Source organism: Arvicanthis niloticus, chromosome 18 (genome assembly GCF_011762505.2).
Source record: "Arvicanthis niloticus isolate mArvNil1 chromosome 18, mArvNil1.pat.X, whole genome shotgun sequence".
Classification (NCBI taxonomy): Eukaryota; Metazoa; Chordata; class Mammalia; order Rodentia; family Muridae; genus Arvicanthis; species Arvicanthis niloticus.
In genome coordinates this window covers 13,565,382-13,588,657 of record NC_047675.1, presented here as the reverse complement: position 1 = coordinate 13,588,657, position 23,276 = coordinate 13,565,382, and the positions used below count along the sequence as shown (strand labels likewise).

The window sequence follows — 23,276 nt, the reverse complement described above, 5'->3', positions numbered from 1 at the left end:
AATGATGAGATGATGTGATGATGATGAGATGATGTGATGATGATGATGATGATGACATGATGTGATGATGATAATGATGATGATGAGATGATGATGTAATGATGAGATGATATGATGATTTGATGATGATGAGATGATGTGATGATGATGATGACAATTAGTGTCTTTCCTGTATGTACGTCTGTGTATTTATTATGTGAATGCCTGGTACTTGTGGAAGCCAGAAGAAGGCACTGAGACTGGAGCTACAGGTGGCTGTGAGGGACCACATGAGCACTGAGAGCTGACATCAGGTCCTCTCTAGAGCGAGCAGCCAGTGCTCTTCACCACTGAGTCATTCTTCCAGGTGCACTTAAAACCTTGTCATTTTATTTTGAAAACTTTATACTTAGAGAAATCACAGAATAATGCAAATTTCTTATGCCCTCTTCATTCAAGTCCTCTCCCACTTTTACCATCCTATATAACCACAGCTTAACTATTGACACCAACAAATCAAAATAACATGAATTTATCTGTCAGGCTCTAATTCAGGATGGTAGTGTCATTTAGTTTCTGTGTCCTGGAGGCTCTGTAAATCTGTGGTATGTATTTCTTTACCTTCCTTCCTCCCTCTCTCCCTCCTGTCCTTCCTTCCTCCTTATCTTCCTTTTCTTCTTCTTCTCCTCCTCCTTTTTCCTTATTTATTATATTATTATTATTAGCATTATTATTATTAGCATTATTATTTAAGTTTTCATCTCTTAGTAATATCTGATACTTCCTAGGATTTTTCTCAGTATCAGTTTTATGGTGGTTTCTTGTTAAAAATAATGCCAAGAAAATCCAGAAGTGTCAGTATCAATGTACATAAAGTTAAAGCCATATTACTATTGATTCTAACCTTCATCATCTGGGTGATGGGAGCCTGAAAGGTTTGTCCACTACAGCACACTTATCTGTGTTTCCTTTGCTATCAGTAATTACATTGACTAGAAACGCCCAGACACTGTGCCAGCTTTCCCTCCACGCTGCTTCTAACAATGGTTCTTGGCTGAGGCCTCTGCTGCACTTGCTCAGTGATCATTTTCTGCTCCCACCATCACGAGCCCCTTCTCTCCCATTCACTGACCTCTATCAGCATGGACTCTCTTTATAACCTATTACTATTATTTGTGTATTTCTTCTACACGAAAGAGCAGGCACACACTTGGAAAAATCAAAAACAAAACAAAATCTCATCTCAGTTGGAGTCCCAGGGGCCTGTTCCAGTTTCCCTGGTGTCCACACCTCTGTCATATTTTGAGGGTTTTTTTTTTTTTTTTTTTTTTTTTTTTTGCTTTCTGGTACAAAGATGCTCCTGGGTTACCTTGCATTTTTTCTTTTTCCTTTCTTTTCCTTTTTTTTTTCCCTGCCTTCCTCTGAAATCAACCATTTATTTCTCCCAGAAGAGCTGAATCTTTCCTTTCGGTGTTTAGAATGTAACTACTTTGGGTCTGCTCATTACTGAGGCAGTTTCCACTGCTCCTAGGACAGCTCAGTAGACAGAAGGAGGAACCACACAGATGCATACGCACAAGCACAGATTGTGTTCATTTCTGTATCTATCAGTGTAACACCAGGACTTCATATTGGTTTAGCCTTTTCAATCAGCTTCCTTCTTTTCCCCTTATAATAATGGCCCTTAACAGTGAGAAATCTGCTTTTTCAGTCATAATACATTTATTCAATCTTACTGGAGACATGAAGTTCAGATTGCTAATGAAGATACACTGGTGAGAAACATGCTCCCACTAGAGGCAGCATTTATTGTGGTAGGTGTCTGTAAAGGACATGCATTCGACAGGGACTTTGCTTTTCCTCCCCTCCCCAGTATAGTAGTACTCATTTGTGTGAGCTGGCTTCAGCTGTTGGTTTCCACTCCACTCTGGGCTCCTCTACATATAGACTGGTTTTAATATATTACTTAATAGTGCATGTATTCAACACTCTCACTATTTATGAGTTGGGTGCATGTGACACCCACTACTTAGGAGAAGGTGTTTCATGCACAGCGGCCAGCATGGGGAAGGCTTGCTCTGTGCCAGCTCTGTTCTGTTGCATCTCTTTCAGCATCTCCCACCCACTTTTATCGTCTCTGAAAAGCATACACCATATTAGTTCCTGATTTATCACTCTTGGATTTCTTCTACACAAGTGAATACATATATTTTAAAAATAAGAATTGTATATAATAGATGCTGTTTTGCACTTTACTGTTTCATTTGACAATGTAGCTTAGAAAGAATTCCTTTCTTCAAAGGCACAGAGTACTCTGGTGTGTGGGTATATCACACTTAGGTTATAGAAATAACACAAATGTTCAATTAAAGCAATAATTTAGTCAGTGGTCTTATGCACACACATTTCCATGTTGTTGAAAACATATTCTCAAAGTAGATTACTAAAAGGACCTGGCCAAAGGGAAAGAGTTCTGAGATGTCAAATCCCACCAGGAAGGGCTGTACCCCTCAGGTATATATGTAGTCCCTTCTCCCCACAGGCTTGGCAAATGCTCAAACACGTTCTAACTTAGGCCACAAGAGAGGTAAGAAGCGTCTCAACATGCCTGTAATGGCTATTCCTGGTTTTCAATTTGACTACATCTGGAATGAACTACAATCCAGAATTGGAGGGCACACCTGTGATTCAGATCTTGAGGCTGGAAGACACAAGTTTCTAACTTGGATTTTGGCATGGAGATCTTGAGGCATAGTGACCATGAAAAATTTAGGCTCAGACAAGGTAGTACACACCTTTAATCCCAGGAGACTGAGGCAAACAGATCTCTGAGTTCAACGTCAGCCTGGGACAAAGCAAGTCCCAGGTCCAGGCATGGTAGCACACACCTTTAATCTGGGCCACACCTTCTGCTGGAGGCCTACATAAGGACATTGGAAGAAGGAAGAGTCTCTCTTCTTTGATTGCTTTGCACTTACTCGCCAGCACATTTGTTAGAACCTACTTCAACAGAAGACCAGCTGAAACAACTAGCCTCCTGGGACTGAGCAACTACTAGATCCTTGGACTTCCATCCACAGCTGCCCATTGGTGGGTTAGTTGGACTACAGACTGTAAGTCATCACAACAAATTCCCTCAATAAAGAGAGACATTCCATGAGTCCTGTGACTCTAGAGAACCCTGTCTAATAAAATGCCATGCACAGCTCTATTGTACATTAATATGAACTTCTTAAAAAATATCCAAAGGGCATTCTTCACTGGATCTTAGCCAAAAGGCTGAGAAGCGATCCAAGGGGCATTCCTAACAAAACGAGCAGACTGTTCACGCTCCCTGCTAGTCTCCTCTTGGCTTTGGGTGGTCATCTTTCAGTTCTTAAGAATGCTGGGGCCGGGCCGTGGTGGCGCACGCCTTTAATCCCAGCACTTGGGAGGCAGAGGCAGGTGGATTTCTGAGTTCGAGGCTAGCCTGGTCTACAGAGTGAGTTCCAGGACAGCCAAGGGCTACACAGAGAAACCCTGTCTCAAAAAAACCAAAAAAAAAAAAAGAATGCTGGGATGCTAACTCTTCAGAGTGCCTGGGTCCAGGTTCTTGGTTTTCTTTTGACATTATCTTTGCCATGAAAAAAGGTTATTTAAAATTGGATAGGCTTTATTAGTTGTTCCTTATGTTATTCTTGGGTTGAATCATATGTAAGGCCTTTCCCATTCCAAGGTTAAAAAGAGATTTACCAATGTCTTCTATGTCCCTTGTTTTATATACAAATCTCTAATATATTTGGAACTGGTTCTTGTATGTCAGAATGAGTGTCTGGTTTTACCTTTTGCAAATAGCAATCTAGTTGTCAAAAGTATTTATTTTAAAAGTCCATTCTTGACCCAGTGACTTGTGATGGCAATATTATCATGTAGCAAATTCCTAAGTGTATGTACTGAGAGTTCATCTCTGAACTCTTTTTTCTCTCCGATGGCCTCTCTGTTAATGCATCACTCTGTTCTATTCACAGAAGCCATGCAGCTTTAAAACCACTGGGGAAAATTTTCCTTTTGTTTGTCAGTTCTCTCATGTTAGTTTTTCCACAAGATTCCAGTTGGAATCTTCTACATATGTAACTTTGTTATCCTAGGGATATTAGACCCAAATACACTAAATAAGTAATTGCCTAAATAATTACACTACTGACTGCTCATCCTAGAATTTTAAAAAAACATAAATTCAAGACAATCCACAAACACTTTTTTGTTGTTATCTCTCCTAAGTATATGGAAGGGTTTAGCTGACACTTAGTCTACAGTGACAGAATCAGGCACCACATCTACATCATGTTACCAAACCTGATTTCTTCTGCTAAAGAGTTGGGAGGAAATGCCACATGCTATAAAGTTCCAGAAAGGAAATTTAGTCAAAATTATATGAAATGTTATATACTACACAGGATAATAAAAATGGAAAAGTGTTATAAACTATACCTGGAGAAAGTATAAAACCCCAAGCAACACAGACGCATAAATCTGGACATTTCAACTTGTCGTGACATTGCTGTCTACACCCGGGAAGGCGGCCTCATGTTGTGCTGAAGCCCCTCTGGCCTGGTACTCACTGTGTAGCTCAAACACCTTTTTGTCTCAATCTCAGCAGTGCTGGGATAGTAGGTGTGAGCTCCCATGTCTGATTTCTGAATTTTCTTATTAATATTGTACTAAAGTCTTATCCACATCACTTTAAAAACAACCAGATGTTTGTGTGTTTCTGAGTGTCCTACAGGTGATGAAGGGTCTGCTTACCTTCCACTCTGCTGAGGCTGGAGAATGTCCAGCAGCAGCTGCTTAACTTCACTGGGTGAGAGCTGGTACAAGTCCATAGCTGGCTTATCCCCGCCACGGATCTGTAGTTCATACTCCATGGCATGGATGATCCACCTGAAGCAAGAACAAAGACCTCTTCAGATGCAATCACCTCATGCCTCAGCAACACCCTTTGCAGGACTGATGTATCCAGGGTGAAATGAAGAAAAGGTCATTTAAATTTCCTGCACCACTGATATTTCTTTCATCCAGACTGAAACCTGATCAGAATCTAAAGGCTGCTCTTGAACAGGTAGTTAGTTATGAAACATAGTGAAAGCTAAATACATAAGGTTATAAGATTTCTTCCAGATCAGATTCACTATTGCTGTATAATAGTATATATATGTGTGTGTATATATAAAATATATACATACTATAATGTACATATAGATATACTATAGCTGCTATAAGACACACACCAAAATCAAATGGCATATGAATGATGTATCTTAAGAAAGGGGCTGAGATGTGCTGTCACATATATGTTCTCTTCCTGGGAATGACAAGGATGATGATGATTCTTAAAATATTTCTTTTTACCTTTGTGGGGAGCTGACAGAAGGCTGATATCATCCTTGCAGCCATCTTGAGCCATATACCCTGACAAGAGATTTGATTACAATAGCCTGCAACAGCCGAGCACACTCTGATAACATCTTGTTTTAGATACCCAGGATCTTCCCTTGGGTGAGACTTAAAGCTGTGATTTAGAGCCGAGACTTATGGGCGTGACTTAGAGATCAGATTTAGAGATAAGACCTAAGGGTGTGACTTAAGGACGTGACTTAAGGGCGTGGCTTAGAAGTGAGACATATAAAAGGCGAGAGGCAGACAGAAGAGTTCAGTACAACTTGGAGTAGGAATTAGGCATTGAGGAAGAAGACACTTGGACTAGAGAACTCAGAAGAAATTATTATTAGGTAGTAGGCACTTAGCACTTGGAGAAAGAACTTGGAACTTGGAGGCACTAGGGACTAGGAACTAGGAACTAGGGACTAGGGACTAGGGACTAGGGACTAGGAACTCGGAACTCAAGACTTGGGACTTAGACTACAAAGAGAGACTGAAGAATAAACGGGATTGAATCACACTCTGTCTGGTCTCCATTCTTCAAGTCTGTCCTCACTCTCTCTCTTGATGAACCCTGACCCGTGGACTGGAGCAGCTTGGGGCAGTGCAGGCTCTAACAGTTTAGCCCCCAAGGCTTTTGGCAGTGCGGGTTCTAACATTGATAGAGCGGTCCCCGACACTTTGGCCGCCAACGTGGGGCAGCTCGGGCCACAACATACCTTATAAGTCACTGACTTGGGGTTGGTCAGCACCACAGGTGCCCGTGCTTGAATTACAAAGGCAGTTAGCTGCAAGTTAACTACAGTTGTATGTTAGAGAAGTGCTGCTGCACCTAGGCAGAGGACTGTCTTTCTCTGGATATACTTCCTGGAAGAACAACCTACCAGGCTATTGCAGATATAGTCAAAAGATTCAAGCCCTTCTTTCTGCCAAAGCTGGTTTGCAAAACAACAGCCATGCTCCCTCTTGGGAGACTTTAATGTCTCAGTGCAAAAGATAGGAGAAAAACCTTAGAGCACCCCAGGTGAGTTGACCAGAGGTGGAGTCAACAAGGCACAAGCCCCTTTGTTCTAGGCCAGGCCACCAGCCAGAAATCAAGAGTCTCAGTGACTTCCAGTTTTTGTGGTCTCAGATGAGGATCTCAGCTCTCCTCTCTCCTACTGTTGTTATTTCTGGATGTCAGGGATTTGAGTACACGCTTTAAAATGTTCAGCTTGAAAGAAACCCAACTGCTTGTTTGGATCTGAACACTTCCCACCCCTCATCCCTACCCCACTGACAAGCTTGTTATGACTAAGAGATGGTTGAAGCTTTTAAGAGGAGGGCCTTAGAGTGGGCTTTCTGGTCATAGGGCGATGTCTGTGATGGGACCTTCCCCTTTTTTTTCTGTCTCTCTCTCTCTCTCCCTCCCCCCACCTCTCTCTCCAGAAGTTTGCTCTGCCAGGTGATGGTGCTATGCTGTGCTGCTCGCCTTAGGCCCAGCAGCAATGGAGTCAACTGACCATGGACAAAAATCTCCAACACTAAAACAATTTTTTTGTCTTCGCAAGTTGATTCTATCAAATATTTTGTTACAGTAAGTTACCCACTAACACAAGGACAGGATGTTAACAATACATTAAAAACTGTTACAAGGTTTGTTTGTATCCACCCCAACTGTCCCCAGGTATCCCTAGCAACAGTCTCACCCCACTCACGTCCATTCCAGTTTTTCCCTGGAACCTAATATGGTAAGTGCTGCTCATTGCGATGCCAACTGATCCCCTAATCCTGTCCAGGGCTTGAGCATAGCTGCACTGAGATCCCTGTCACACCCACAAGAGGGGTTTTCACAGCCGCCTGCCCTTCAGCTGCTGCTCTCTTTCTTCCCCCTCTTCCTTGATGGTCCCCAAGCTGTGAGATATTTCTTTAAATCAGCTGAAACCTGAAATACGCTTATGTTTCTGGCAACAGTAGAATTTCTTGACATGTACACCTCCTGTGCTGGAGACTGTATTTGCCAAAATGGTACACAAAACAGCAGTCACAAGAACACAGTTATTTTTGGATGCTTTGATGTTAGAATTCCTTATAAAATTAGTTGTTACAAACACGTTGGTTTAAAAAAAATGTACTCAATGGACCTTTTCTTTAAATAAAAATCTTGATTTTTATCTTATAGTCTACATAGGTTTAACTTAAAGTTACTTGCAATTCTACTTTATTTCCCTCTCGTTTTAATGCTACATTTTATATGTGTGGTAGCTTAGAGTAATGGCCCATTATTGAGCCATGCAGTGGAAAATCTGTACTCTGGACACTTAGAAAGCCAATGGAATGAAAAGAAACATGGAGTGGAAGGAAGGATCTCTTTCAGACTACGGGACTGCAGAGATGTACGAATATGTGTGGAAGCCAGAAGTCACTTGGGGGCTAGATAGTAAATATTGGGTGGTGTTCACTTGTTATTATGATAATGGCACTGTGCTAGCGGAGCAGCAGCAAACAACAGTACTTCTGGTGCTTAGAAGGTGGAGGCAGGAAGATCCTGACTGAGGGAAGTTTGGGCTACATGGTAAGACCATGTCTTAAACCAAACCAAAACCCAAACTATCAACTAAATGAACAGTGACAACAAAATCAGAATGTTTCTTCTTTTTTTATTTTCATTTTCTTTCCAACATAGATTTTTTTAATTGATTATTTGGGAATTTTATATCCTTCACTCATTTCCTAGTTCTCCCAGGTTCATTCCCTCAACCTGGTGACCTCCAGCCCAAAAGAAGAAGGAAGAGGAGGGGGAAGAGGAAGAGGAGGGGGAAGAGGAGGAGGAAGAGGAGGGGGAAGAGGAAGACCACCACCTCATAAGTCTAATTTTTGTTGTCTGTATACTCACTGGAGTATGGTCTGTCCCCACCTGCACCCCAGCCAGAAGCCATCTGTGTAGAGCTACACTTTAGCATTCTAATCACAATCTTTTAGAGTTCCCTTTGATGATTTCCTGTCTAGGCTGTGACTTTTGGGCCCAGAGACAAATGTAACATGATCATTCTCACCTGCAGACCCTACCTTTGAACTCCAAGACTAGCATGATTAATTCAAGTATGTGTAGAGGCCAGGAAGCTAAAAGGGTTTACTAGAGAGGAAGCCTTAAGGGAGGGGAACATACATACACACAGAATATGGAAGTAGTTGTGGAATGGGGAGAGAGGGTCTGGGGAGAGGGAAGAGGGAAGAGGGGAGAGGGAAGGCTGAAAGGAAGGGTTAATCAAAACTAAGCAGATATGAAACATGTCCTTATGTAAGCCTATTATTTTAGAAGTAAGCTGATTAAAAGAATAGAGTTTAAAATTTTTAAATAGAAGCACCCTGCATGGGTAGGTACTGCTCTTCCCAGAAGCCACAGGCTACTAGATGAAAACCAATGTGCTGGATGTGGCTTTCCTCTTTACAAGTGGTTGGTCTGGATGCCCTGGAGGCTTCCAAAATAACACGGGACATGTTATCAAACCCTCTTTTAAACACTTATGTTGTGCCCATAGATTGGTGCTGTTCTCAGAGAAAGTGGCAGATACACATGGATAATTGATCAACATGCAGAGAGCTTCAGGATGTGGCTGGAGAACTGCAATGTCCTCCCTCAGGACAGCTGGAGGAGCACCCCAGAACAGTCAGATAACATCAATGTCCTCCCTCAGGACAGCTGGAGGAGCACCCCAGAACAGTCAGATAACAGCAATGTCCTCCCTCGGGACAGCTGGAGGAGCACCCCAGAACAGTCAGATAACAGCAATGTCCTCCCTCAGGACAGCTGGAGGAGCACCCCAGAACAGTCAGATAACAGCAATGTCCTCCCTCGGGACAGCTGGAGGAGCACCCCAGAACAGTCAGATAACAGCAATGTCCTCCCTCAGGACAGCTGGAGGAGCACCCCAGAACAGTCAGATAACAGCAATGTCCTCCCTCAGGACAGCTGGAGGAGCACCCCAGAACAGTCAGATAACAGCAATGTCCTCCCCTGGGACAGCTGGAGGAGCACCCCAGAACAGTCAGATAACAGCAATGTCCTCCCTCAGGACAGCTGGAGGAGCACCCCAGAACAGTCAGATAACAGCAATGTCCTCCCTCAGGACAGCTGGAGGAGCACCCCAGAACAGTCAGATAACAGCAATGTCCTCCCTCAGGACAGCTGGAGGAACACCCCAGAACAGTCAGATAACAGCAATGTCCTCCCTCAGGACAGCTGGAGGAGCACCCCAGAACAGTCAGATAACAGCAATGTCCTCCCTCGGGACAGCTGGAGGAGCACCCCAGAACAGTCAGATAACAGCAATGTCCTCCCTCGGGACAGCTGGAGGAGCACCCCAGAACAGTCAGATAACAGCAATGTCCTCCCTCGGGACAGCTGGAGGAGCACCCCAGAACAGTCAGATAACAGCAATGTCCTCCCCTGGGACAGCTGGAGGAGCACCCCAGAACAGTCAGATAACAGCAATGTCCTCCCTCGGGACAGCTGGAGGAGCACCCCAGAACAGTCAGATAACAGCAATGTCCTCCCTCGGGACAGCTGGAGGAGCACCCCAGAACAGTCAGATAACAGCAATGTCCTCACTCGGGACAGCTGGAGGAGCACCCCAGAACAGTCAGATAACAGCAATGTCCTCCCTCGGGACAGCTGGAGGAGCACCCCAGAACAGTCAGATAACAGCAATGTCCTCCCTCGGGACAGCTGGAGGAGCACCCCAGAACAGTCAGATAACAGCAATGTCCTCCCTCGGGACAGCTGGAGGAGCACCCCAGAACAGTCAGATAACAGCAATGTCCTCCCTCGGGACAGCTGGAGGAGCACCCCAGAACAGTCAGATAACAGCAATGTCCTCCCTCGGGACAGCTGGAGGAGCACCCCAGAACAGTCAGATAACAGCAATGTCCTCCCTCAGGACAGCTGGAGGAGCACCCCAGAACAGTCAGATAACAGCAATGTCCTCCCCTGGGACAGCTGGAGGAGCACCCCAGAACAGTCAGATAACAGCAATGTCCTCCCTCGGGACAGCTGGAGGAGCACCCCAGAACAGTCAGATAACAGCAATGTCCTCCCTCGGGACAGCTGGAGGAGCACCCCAGAACAGTCAGATAACAGCAATGTCCTCACTCGGGACAGCTGGAGGAGCACCCCAGAACAGTCAGATAACAGCAATGTCCTCCCTCAGGACAGCTGGAGGAGCACCCCAGAACAGTCAGATAACAGCAATGTCCTCCCTCGGGACAGCTGGAGGAGCACCCCAGAACAGTCAGATAACACATCCCCCTTCTGAGAACGCCTGAAGTGAGGTTAGCAAGAACACCAGGCTATATGTTAGCATTTTATTTACTAGCAAGCCCTCATCAAGAAGGGACAGAGAAAAGATTACAGGTAACTGACACCACTCAAGACATACAGCTGACACTTGATGAGAACACAGCCATAAATAATAGTCCTAATCATGGTAAAAAAAAATTAACAATTATTTCCATATTATTTCAAGAGAATAAAAACTGGTATTTGTAGTTAAGAAACTTAATAAATGATTGTCCATATAATCAGCTGTTCACTAAGCTGTAACACTACACTTTCCAAATTCCTATCTTGAAGCCCTGGCCCCATGGGAGAGTATCTTGAAGCAGGGCCTTTGGAAAGTACTAGGGTAAGCTGAGGTCACAGTAACCTTAGTGAGAGAGCAGCTATCCGAAGGGAAGACTTCACCAGAGCCAAATCAGCTGATACCAGGACCTTGACCTAGCAGACGTCGAGAAAATAAAGTTTGATTATTTACCTATGAGATTTTACTATGGCAGCCCAAGATGTCTAAGATACCATATAACAGGAAGTGGAAAACCTACAAGGGAGAACTTTTCATCTGATTAACATTAACACAGAAAGTGTCAGTTTGATGAGACAACTGAACTTGGAGTTATGAAACTGGAGCACTGTGCCTCCCCGCCTTTCTCACAGACCTAATCAACAGAATAGAGGTAAGACTGATAAGGACACTTCACTTCCTCATCTCCCATCAAAGCCTCTTCAAAACAATGATTCTGGAGAGTGACAAGATGATGCTAATAAACTTGGGGCTATAATCACCAACCCTTCTGTATTGCCCCAGCAATGCTAAAGTCTGTACCTCTAACACCAGTGACCTTCTCTGAGTACTAAATATACATACCTATGTTTATATACATATCTATATACATACATAATACATACATACATCTAAATACAATAAATCTATAGAGGCCATCTTGGGCATCAGAAGACAGGATTCATCTGGGTCATAGTTGCTCACATAAGGCCAAAGCAACATTAAAGGCAGAGCAGAGGAAGGTCTGAAAGCACACCTTCCCAAGGGTTTACTCCTATTAAAGCCTGACTGACAGGCCTACAGAAGACAGCAGTTGATTGCAGGTCTTTACAGTAATGGCCTGTCAGGAACTTGATCTATTTCAACATGAAAGCTGGCACACAGATCAATAATGAGACAGCAAATCAAATCATTATAAGGCTAGGATAGCATTCGTGTAGCGGGCTGACTCTTCACAGTGAAGTTGAAGACACTGCACTGGCAGGATTAGCCTTGGAGAGAAGAGAAGACAGTGTGCTGTTGCTTTAGGCAGCAGCAGGAGCAATGTGTGATGCAAATCAAGAAACCCTGAAAAAGACTCAGGAAGGTTAAAGCACAGATAAAATGTAGGCAGCAGGTGAGAATTGAGATGCACCATGATTTAAGCACCTGCATTCAGCCTAGCCTAGTGAATGCTGGCATTTCAAGAAGAATATGCCATAAAAATCTGACCAGTTAATGTTTAATCTTGACTAGCACTAAAAGAAAATAATTTTAAAAAATCCAGATAAGAATACCCACCTGGCATGTGGCCATCATCTAAAGAAGCAAGCAAACAAACAAGTGCGTTCTCTAAATCTCCCAACTTAAAAAACAAAACAAAACAACAATAAATATAAGCAGCTATATGTTCAACAATTTATAAAAAATTTGGCCTTTAAGAACTGTATTGAATAATTAAAAATGTTCCAGGGACTAATTCAAGGCAACTCTTTACAGAGAAACATTCTGAGTACATGTTTGCTCCTGCCGAAGCCAACCATTAATAAAGGTGTGCATACATGGGGAAGGGGGATCACCTAAAGGACCTTAGCAAAAAATCACTAAGCATGAGGTAAATGTAATAAGAATATGTAAAAAGAGCTAAAACTGTGTAACTGGAGTCACAGGGAGGTAAAGTCACAACTCTGCTGAAGAGTCCACCAGACTGATGGAGTAGAACTTCTGGTGTGGCAGTTAGACAGTTAGACTCTGAAGACCCAGAGCCACAGGATCCTGGGTTATTTATTCACTGTCCACAGCTGTCCCTGACTTAATAGCCTTCTTTAGCACCCATTCTTTTTGTTGTTTTTGCTTTGAGAACAGGGCCTCACTGTGCAGCTCTGGCTGGCCTGGAACTCACAAAGATCTTCCTGCCTTTGCCTCCTGCATGCCGCGATTAAAGGCAAGCACCACCACACTCAGTCTAGACATCCATTCTTGGCAGCCAATAGCTTCCTCCAATCCAGGAACTAAGAGTATCATCAGCTGCCACCTGATACCTACAGTAATCCTTGTTGTCACCTGTCTACCTTGTGCCTGCCCTCTAGGCCTAGAAGGGAAGAGCCTTGTCTCACTGGAGACATGCACCCTGGAAGAGGGGTCCTTCTTGGCTGTATTTGCAACTATATTGACTTATGATTTTGTTTTGTTCTAAAGAAAGCTAATATACTTCCTTCCGTGGTACTGCTCTGGGCAACCTGAACCCATGTTCCTGGATCACAGTCACATTTATTTTGGCTTAGAATAAACTCTTACTTGTTTGAAGTTAAGAGCTGTGTTGTGCCTTATCTATAGCTTTTCCTCTTCAGAGGGGGTTTCACAAGGTCCACACACTGAATACTACTTGATGCCTGTACCTGTCTACTACAGAAATAGCATTCTGAAACCTCTGTAGGAATGTCATGAACAACCACTGTGGTTACAGGCTTGGGGGAGGAGTCAGGATTTGATATATGTTTCATAAGATTCAATTAAGAAACAGGAGGTGAAATCATGCCAAATAAAGCAGATAACCATTTTGGGATTCTGAGTTTCTGTATGTAATACTTTGGGGGTCATTCAGGTGGACTCAAAAGGAGGACCAGTCTAGGCTGAGAATGGATGGCTCTTCTAGGATGTGTCTCCATCAAGAGCATAAGGCTTCTTCAAAGCTAGATGGACAGGACCTGTGTGTACAATGTGTTTGAGGTAGAGGTGTTTGGGATTTTTTGCCTTTGGATTCTTGAGATTTGTGGTACCTAAAAGGAATTTCCCAGAGGAACCTGTTTTCTAAATGTCACAAGGAGAGTACCTCACATATCAAACATTAGTCATGGTGCTGCAACCTATACTCAAATTCCTCTTCCAGAGTGCGCAGACCAAAGCAGTGACTCTGAGGAATCTATACTAGCTTGCAATCCTGAATCTTGATTCTCTGACCATGGGCATATTAATTTCACTACTTTCTGCTGGCTTGTCTGTAAGCTGGAGGTTTTCAAAGGACTGCTTATCTATTCAAGGGGCTCAGAAGGTGGCAATCGCTAGTATGCACTGTTCTGTTCTCTAAGAACAAGGAAGAGTACCATACATGTCCAAAACAGTCTCATGACATGACTGCAGACCTAAGAGTCAGGTTCAAGTCTTCCTGTATGACACTGAGTTGCTGTCTAGAGAGGTGAAGCAGATGGTAGGGACAGCCTAACTGCAGGGGATGTAAACCACTAGCTTACACAGTGCATTCACATAGCTCATACACAGTGCACTCATGGTTTACAGTGAAGGGGCTCCTTAGGAGAGACGAATAGCAACTCTACTCATTTACACCCCATCCTTTCCCCTGCTGACTTACTAAATGGCCCCATGGGCCCAGTGCGTATCCACTAATCAGGAATTTGGGCATCTACCCTAGGTATACAAAGAGAAAAAGACCAAGTGTGGTTTCCTGAAAATTATTGCTTTAAACTGCAAATAGTGACCTTGAAAGTATAATCAAGTAAGTCATTAAGCTCTTCTTATACCTTGACGAAGCCAGACTGATCTATCAACAAGTAGAAAGATTTACACTTTACAGCTTCTTAATGTGTGGTTAACATGATGAAACTCTCCATGTCAGAAGTAATTTCCAGCATTACAAGAAATGAAAAGCTTGCTCTAAGATCTTCAACTTTTCAAAGCACCTTACTCTATCTCTTGGAGTATAGAACGGACTTAGAACTAGTTTCAAATCATACCATTTCTTGTCACATGTTAAGTAAAGGTATAAAATCTAATTTTTATGTTTCTGTATAACCTTGGACATTCTTAATTTATAGCTTCATGGTGATGTGAAATTAACATGATAAACATGTGGCAAACACACTTCAAATTTTGAATTTTGATTGTTGTCTGGACTAGTGATGTACCAAATCAAACTTTCTCATGATTCTGGGTAGCAGGGGTGAGCTACAGGTCCCAGCCAGTAATATAATCACAGGCAAATACCTGATAGCTTACAGTGCACACTCACGGCTTACAGTGCACACTCACAGCTTACAGTGCACACTCACGGCTTACAGTGCACACTCACGGCTTACAGTGCACACTCACGGCTTACAGTGTGCACTCACAGCTTACAGTGCACACTCACGGCTTACAGTGCACACTCACGGCTTACAGTGTGCACTCACAGCTTACAGTGCACATTATGGCTTACAGTGTGCACTCACGGCTTACAGTGGGCAGCACTCACAGCTTACAGTGCACATTATGGCTTACAGTGCGCACTCACAGCTTACAGTGCACACTCACGGCTTACAGTGCACACTCACGGCTTACAGTGCACACTCACGGCTTACAGTGCACACTCACGGCTTACAGTGTGCACTCACAGCTTACAGTGCGCACTCACGGCTTACAGTGCACACTCACGGCTTACAGTGCACACTCACGGCTTACAGTGGGCAGCACTCACAGCTTACAGTGCACATTATGGCTTACAGTGTGCACTCACAGCTTACAGTGTGCACTCCTCACAGTACACACTCATGGCTTACAGTGCACACTCACGGCTTACAGTGTGCACTCCTGGCTTACAGTGCACACTCATGGCTTACAGTGTGTACTCATTACGGTGCATACTCATGGCTTACAATGTGCACTCCTGGCTTACAGTGCGCACTCACAGCTTACAGTGTGTACTTACAGCTTATAGGACACACAGCTTACAGTGCACACTCATGGCTCACAGTGCACATTCACAGCTTACAGTGCGCACTCACAGCTTACAGTGTGTACTTATGGCTTATAGGACACACAGCTTACAGTGCATATTCACGGCTTATGGTGCACACTCATGGCTTACAGTGCACACTCATGGCTTATAGTGCACACTCATGGCTTACAGTGCACACTCATGGCTTATAGTGCACACTCATGGCTTACAGTGTGCACTCACAGCTTACAGTGTGCACTCACAGATTACAGTGTATATTCCTTGCATACAGTGTGCACTCATGGTGCTACAGACAGTATGTACAAGTAGCTATTATCATATTAGCATCTGAAATAAAAATTAAAAAGTTGGAAAGCAACAAATGATCCAAAGGAACATATATTAATAAAGGCATTTGTCGCCATGCCTGACAGCCTCAGCTCAGTCCCTGAGATCCACATAGCAGCATGGGGAACCTAACTCCCACAGTTGTCCTCTGACTTCCACACTTGTGCTGTAATGTAACACAGTGTCAGCAATGCCTTCTGTTACCACACCTGCACTAGGTCTCTGAGCACGGCTTCTGCAGTGCCCTCTCACCTGGAAGTTTCCAGTTACATACACATTTACTCTCTAAAGGGAAAAAAAAAAGCTTAAATCCAGGAGAAATTGATATGAAAAATTGTAAAGATTTTAAAAAATCAACCATCCAGGGACAAGTAGAGCAGAAACTGTACTTACACTTACATACCCACAAACTGCAGTCAACAAATAGTAACTATATGTTCTTCCCACCAGTTTATTACTCTATATGCTCAGATGCAATCAGAGTGTTTTGGATTAGGGCATATTTATAATCCACCTCTAATATGCTTTATGGGTTGCCTTAGCCTTTGAAGTATTTCCTTCTCACTTGGAGCACTGAGGCTGCTGTAGAACAAGGCAGGAGAGGCCCAGAACCGACCCAGGGCTACAGAGCTTGCCACCCTTCTCATCCTTCTCTATGAAAGCTTTGGTTAGGGATGTTTGGACCACCAGTGGCTTACTTTCAATTTCTCACTCAACCCTAGAACAGTAACAATTCAATACTAGATTTTGGTACAAAACAGATGTAGAATATTCTTAAAATGTCCATTTCTAATTGAATTGTGTCTACTGACAACAGTTTTGCTAAAAACAACAACAACAACAAAAAAAAAACAAAAAAAAAAAAAAACCATTTTTTTTTGACCCGGTTCATCCATTTTATTTTTAAGAATTTTGACTTCACTACTATGACTAAAACCTGATGGCTTGGGAAGTAAATACAGGTGTGGATGCTTTTTGGCCACTGGCATTCATTTCTTCATACCAGCAGATGGTGCTTCCACAGCAGGGAAGAAAGGGGCACACCTTCCAACACAGAGACAGAGTCGGTATTTGCTGAGGACCACGTGAACACATCCCTATGCATATCAAAGCACTTACCCAATTCGTATTTTCAGCATGCCACTGAACAACTCAGGACTGTTGGAGATGATCCAGCCGATATGGATGACCAGTTCTTGCTGAATGACCGCCTCCCTCTCATCGTGGGTATTGCATTTATAATAAATGATGTTCTTAATCACTCTTGGAGACAGTGGATTAGAGATGACCTCTTCTTCATGCCCAAAGGCACCCAGAGTTACCTACAAGTGCCAGAATTTTACTGTTAAAAAAATTTCTGGCTAAAAAAAAAAAAAAAAAAAAAAAAAAATCAAGGCTCAGGATGATTGGCAGGCTGAGATTGCTCTATGTGAGCCAGGGAGTTAGGCAGAGTAGCTGTTCCTGATACTTATTAAAATGGCTTTCAAGTATGACTCCCATTGGGGTCCATGATGGTTTAGAGTCTACTGAGGGTCCCAGGGAAGTGAAGGTAAGTAGACATAAATAACTATTAATTTGGGGGGGGGGTAGTGCTAGAAAGTCCTTAGAGGAACCAGAATGCATCCAATGATTGTATTTTACTACACGGTTCAGCATTTAGGAGATCTATTTTTACAGTTTCTCAAGTAGATCCTTCCGCTCTTTAATAACATTGCAACCTTTCCAAAGTCAGGAGGAAGGCCGTGTAGTTCCTGTGTGGCCCTCACTTATCTTGATCCTGTTAGGTATACATGGAGGCTGGTGACCCATGGTGCTAGAGGGCTCAGCTATGGGGCTATGGAATGAATGGGTCGGCTGGCTGCCCAAAAGCCTGTGAAAGGAAAGAGCTCAGACAGGAATGATACAGAAGACTCAAAGCAGGAAGTGCTGACAGAGCTGGCAAGAGAGTGCTGAATCTCTCCTCCCTGCTGGGGCAGCTACTTCTCAGTGTCTGCTGCTCTTGCTTCCTCCTCCTCAACACTTCTTGTCTCTTCTGCACACAGCTCGTAACTGTTCAAGGCAGGAAAACCAGCACCTCAAAGACGTGCTTTTTCAGAGATGAGGGATAAGGACTCAAAACAGCCATTCCTGTGTTGTAACGGGCTCAGAGTAAGAACTGACTTGGTATAGCAGCAAACATCTAAAACCAGTTCAATTGTCTTGGAAGCTGAGGCAGGAGGATTAGAGAAGCCTTGGCCAACCTGGGCTTTGGTGTGTGTGTGTGTGTTAGCTTCTAATAACTACTGCATTATTATACACTAATGATACCAACTAGTAAATATGAGCATGATTATTTTGATTAAAATGTCACCATGTAAAGAAAACAGAAGGTACATAATTAGCTCCTAGAGCTAATAGCAACTAAACTACTTTTATTCAAGAAAGCTTGAGACAATTCACAAGTCTGAGGAAACCAGCACTTCAGGCTAGAGCAGACCTTCTGAATGAACAAACACATACTTTGGTCTATTTCCATTTCTTGGTCCTTGAAGGGATAAAAACTAGTTGATGAAGAAACTGCCCACCTCTGGTCATTAGGCTGAGCTGTTGACATCTGGCTTCCTCATCCTTTGCAGTAAGGAAATATTTCCCTGGGAAATACTGGCCTGATGGACAACAGTCCAGCTATAGCTGGAGGGCAGGCTCTGAGGCTCATGGAATGTGGAAGCAGGGTTCAGAATGGATAAGACAAATCCAAGCCCACATGTCTAGTGCCAGGCCAGTAACCCTCAAGCTCTAACACCTATGACCATAGGTAGTGGAATCAGCTATACTTCAGTGCTTTGGGGACTAAAACCAAGGAGAAACATGTTTCCCAAAGCCTGGCTAACATTTACAGCTGTAACGGCTATGAAAGACTCTGGCTACAGATAAAGATTCTGGTAATAAAAGGTACTGGGTAATCAGCTTCCTGTTCCTTGATTTACCAAACCATTGACAGTGGTTTAAATTTTACCTCCTAATATGGAACATGGAGAAATATATGGAAAGTAATTTTTTCTCAGTAATTTCTTATTGGTATAATTATTTTTAAACAACATCATAGGAGAAGGTAAATAACATTATTCTAACATCCCTAAAGCTGGGCATCTGAATGAAATTATTTTAATCTTAATTAAGATCCCTGAAATATTAGCAATTAGTTGGTGGTATTGAGAAAGGTTAAAAAACATCATCATTATTAAAGCTTACTGTATTCTTGGATTAGCTATCAGGAACACATGATAAACACAGACATTTCCAAAGGAAAGACAGAAAGCAAATAGATTTTTCATTCTAATCAAACAATAAATCAGCCACATGATTAGAGATTACAGAAAATGAACAGCAGCAGCCAACACCACATGCACAGCTCAACCCAACCCATTTACCATCAAGGACTGTAGAAGGAGACACAGGACTGGAGAGAGAGGAGAGAGGAGAAGATGGAGGGGGAAGGGAGGGAATAAGGGAGAGAAGAAAGGAGGGAGAAAGGGAGGGAAGGAGAACAGGGGAGAGAGAGACAAGAGGGAGGGAAGAAGGAGAGAGGAAGAGAGAGGGAGAGAGAGACAAGAGGGAGGGAAGAAGGAGAGAGGAAGAGAGAGGGAGAGAGGGAGGTAGGGAAAGAGGGAGGGAGGGAGGGAGAGAGAAAGAGAGAGAGAGAGAGAGAGAGAGAGAGAGGAAGGGAGAGAAAGGGAGGGAGAGAAAGAAAGAGAGACAGAGAGAGACAGAGAGAGAAGGGAGCAAGAGCTAACTGTCGATGGCCCTGTGAGCAGAAGTGACAGATTGACCCTGGTGGGTAGAAAGCAGCTCTGGGAGGGTGAGGGATGGAGGAGCAGGGCAGGCATGTCGATTCTGCCTTTCTTGAACATTGATGAGTTTCTTAGGAGTGTGAAGGGAGATATCAGGTGGAGTGGAAGCACAATGCATTCTCTGCTCTGCACCTAGCTTTGCTCTGTCCATCACAAACCTGTCTAGCTTGCCCCAGAAGGTACATTTTCTACACTAGAATCTGCACTGAATTCAAGCAAACTTGGGGGCTGAAATTATAGCCCCAAGGTGTAGGACAAAAGTGAGATGGCCCACTAAGTGCTCTGCAGCTCTCAAACTGTGCACTCTATCTTTTTTGCTAGAGAAAGGAGACTTTTGCAGAATCTCCCAAACCACTCACTGGTAATCTCTTTTTGAGCAGTCTATGACACCGGTATATGCCAGATGTAAGTATTCTAACTGGAAACTGTTGTGTCTGTGAGTGTGAAAAGCAGATACTTACCTGTTTGCCCTGAACTAAAACATTAGTAATGGATGGGGCCAGGCTGTCCACTACTTTATTTAAAAGACTTGCTGCACGGCGTACAACCGACCTGAGGGCAAAGAAGAAAGCAGGCCAGATCTTCACAAACAGAAAAGAAGGTGAATAAATGGTGCCCTTGACTGGGGAACCTTAAAGCGTATACAGTTGGGTCCTCACATGACAGAGAAGAAGCAGTAAACTGTCTTTAGACCTGACCCTTGAAAGAAGACCATCTGTCATTAGGGAAGGCCGTGTCTCACACTCACCTCAGCCACCAAGCTGTGGCAAAGAGCATCACTGATGCCAAGATCAATTTCAAAAAAAAGTAAGGGAAAGAAAAAGCTAGAGTCCCTAACTATTCTTTTAATTGGGATGGGAGAGGAAGGAATTATGAGGGTATTCTGCTTCATATCAAAAAATGCATAAAAAGCACCATGTGCCTGGACTGATGACTGACTCCCATACCAATTTATACTATGTTTCTCTCTACAATATTACTTTTTAACTATGTGTGTGAGTGACTGTGTGTAGGTGAGTGTGTGTATGTGTGACTGTGTGTATGTATATGCACGTGAGTGCAGGTGCCTGTGCAGACTACAGCCAGAGTTACCAGCGGTTGTTAGCTTCTAGATTTGAGGAACCGATCCTGGGTCCTCTGTAGGAGCAGTATGTGCTCTGAACTGCTGGGCCATCTCTTTGAAGACTTGAGTTATGTTTCTTTTGTTACCTAGATAATTGGATGCCTGGATTAGGGGACTCTACTGAATTTCAGAAATGAATTACTCTTACTTTCTTTCTTGATAAAGACAGAATGTTGGGGGAAGGATTTCACACTTTTATTTTTACATTTCTGAAAAGTCTTAGAATGTAGAGAGAACAGATTTATAACCCCCAAATTACACCACATGCAATATATAAGACATTTCCCCTCAAAAGTACAAATTTATGTGAACATTTAGAGAGAATAAAATCAAAATGCAGGTTTGAAAGTACCATTTTTTAAATTGCAGCATAACCACAAAATTTGGCCTGTAACAAGCACATATTTCTTAATTACAACATGAAAGGACTAGTAGACAATCAAGTCAATAGCTGACCAAGTTAGTGAAACAAATACTTCCCATTTCTAGAGAGACACTTTTATATAATACTTGAACACCAAAAGACGCATATAACCCTTGGAACGCAGATAAACCCACACATATCAAGCAACTTGAGTTTCCCAAATTCTGTGCATGTTACCTGTTTCCCATGTACCAGAAAGGTGGTAATGTGCGGGGCTATAGAGGAGGAAAATTTCTGGGTAAATGCAGCCCCGTACCGCACAGCCAGCCTGGGGGCAGTGGAAAGCCATAAAAGGGAGAATAGAATAAATAAAGCTTCCAGGATTCTGTTTGTTTAAATATAACAGTCAGCATTTCTAAATGTTTGCTACTTAGTGGTTTATTAAAGACGCAAGTATTATGCAGAAGCAAGAGTTGGTTTTGCTTAGTCCAAACAATACTATAGGTACAGCGAAACACACTATCTATAAAAATATCTACTGACTGCCCATATTACTGTACTGAGAACTTACAGTGGAAATTTGAGATATCTAAACTGGATGCTTATTGTTTCTCTAGGCACAATAGTGTATTTGCCATAAAGTAGAGATGAAGCACTCTTTAGAAAATGTGCCCAGTCCCTTTTGTCAGAGAATAGAAACACGAGGTTTACTGAGATTTGGTTTCATGAGAAATGACTTGAGACTTAATTGCATCAAAATGCAGAGCTACATATTTAGGTGCACTCTCCTCACTGTGACTGGAAACAGCTTTACTCCCTCAACTTAAGTGATGAGATAATTGCCTTTCATTAATTTTGCTTACAATCAAATTGTCTTTTAGGGCCTTATAAAGGTTTTCTAAACAAGATGAAACTTAAAAGCGCCATCCTCCTTGGGATAAGGCATTAGAGCAGAATCATGATCCTGTCTTCCCAGCAAGGGCTTCTAGGCTCAATCCCTGGGGAGGTTTTTATTCCCAGTTATTTTTCTTTAGTCTCCTGTGACATGGGAATACTCTTCAAAAGTATGAATTCAGGGTGCCATAACTTTAGAGTCTAAACATCAAAATTTTGATGAGTAACATCTGTAAGAATCAAATGTTATCTTTAAGCTACTGAATATAACAATACAAAAATGATAACATAACAACAAGGAAACTAATACAAACCAAAGCTTTTTGCTTCCAGCTCTTCTATACACTCTCTCAATGTGATCAGACACAGCTCCTAGACAAAGAATAGAAAAAGTCTTCATTGAAGAAAGCTTTTAATTAAATGTACATTTATTTCCCTTTTTAAAAAAGCAAACGCTCTTGTTTTGAACTGACCAGTTTAAATTTGTAACCCGAATAAGCGTGCGTTCCCATCACCTTTACTACATGATACAGTTTTCAAAATTCTATTTTTAATTGATATGGATTCTGAACTTTTAAGCAAATATAAATATTATCTTACTTTTTGGCAGGAAACAGAACACATTATTAGTCAACTGAGTAAAAGCCTACTTTTTAGGAGGAAGTTCCTACGGCTCTGATAAGTGGGCGAGGCTACGGTCATTCCCACATTCTGTCAGCACAGCCCGGGCAGTCACACTTTGGCCATGACTTGCACGTGCTCTGCACTCTTGACTGACTTTGCCAGTAAGAAACAATGTGACATAATTGAGCAACAAAAGCTGGTAAGAATAAGGAAAAAGATCTTTAATTTTTTTCCCTCTCACTTATTTTTAGTCTTAATTTAAATTAAATTATATCCTGGTTCCATAGGTGCCTGCAAAAGCTGTGCCTGGTGGTGCATGCTGTATTCCAGGCTACCACTGCAAGTGCCAGGCTTGCCTGGGCCACAGAGTGGGTCAGAGGATAGTGTGGGCAACTTAGTAAGGCCATCT

The 23,276-nt window shown here is 42.8% G+C and overlaps 1 protein-coding gene across 8 annotated transcripts in view; it reads right to left on the bottom strand.

Annotated features, from left to right (window-relative positions):
- Positions 1-23,276, bottom strand: part of Phkb (phosphorylase kinase regulatory subunit beta) — a 171,014-nt gene that overhangs the window by 11,312 nt on the left and 136,426 nt on the right. For 4 of the 8 annotated variants that reach the window (XM_034523099.2, XM_034523101.2, XM_034523102.2 and 1 more), the window contains 4 exons: positions 22,558-22,615; positions 20,324-20,414; positions 17,152-17,354; positions 4,765-4,899 (listed from right to left, as the gene is read on the bottom strand). In XM_034523099.2, the coding sequence (XP_034378990.2) occupies positions 4,765-4,899; positions 17,152-17,354; positions 20,324-20,414; positions 22,558-22,615 (487 nt within the window). Of the gene's footprint in view, positions 1-4,764; positions 4,900-17,151; positions 17,355-20,323; positions 20,415-21,586; positions 21,678-22,557; positions 22,616-23,276 lie in introns of all 8 variants that reach the window. The other 4 variants (XM_034523100.2, XM_076915554.1, XM_076915555.1 and 1 more) reach the window with 1 other exon arrangement.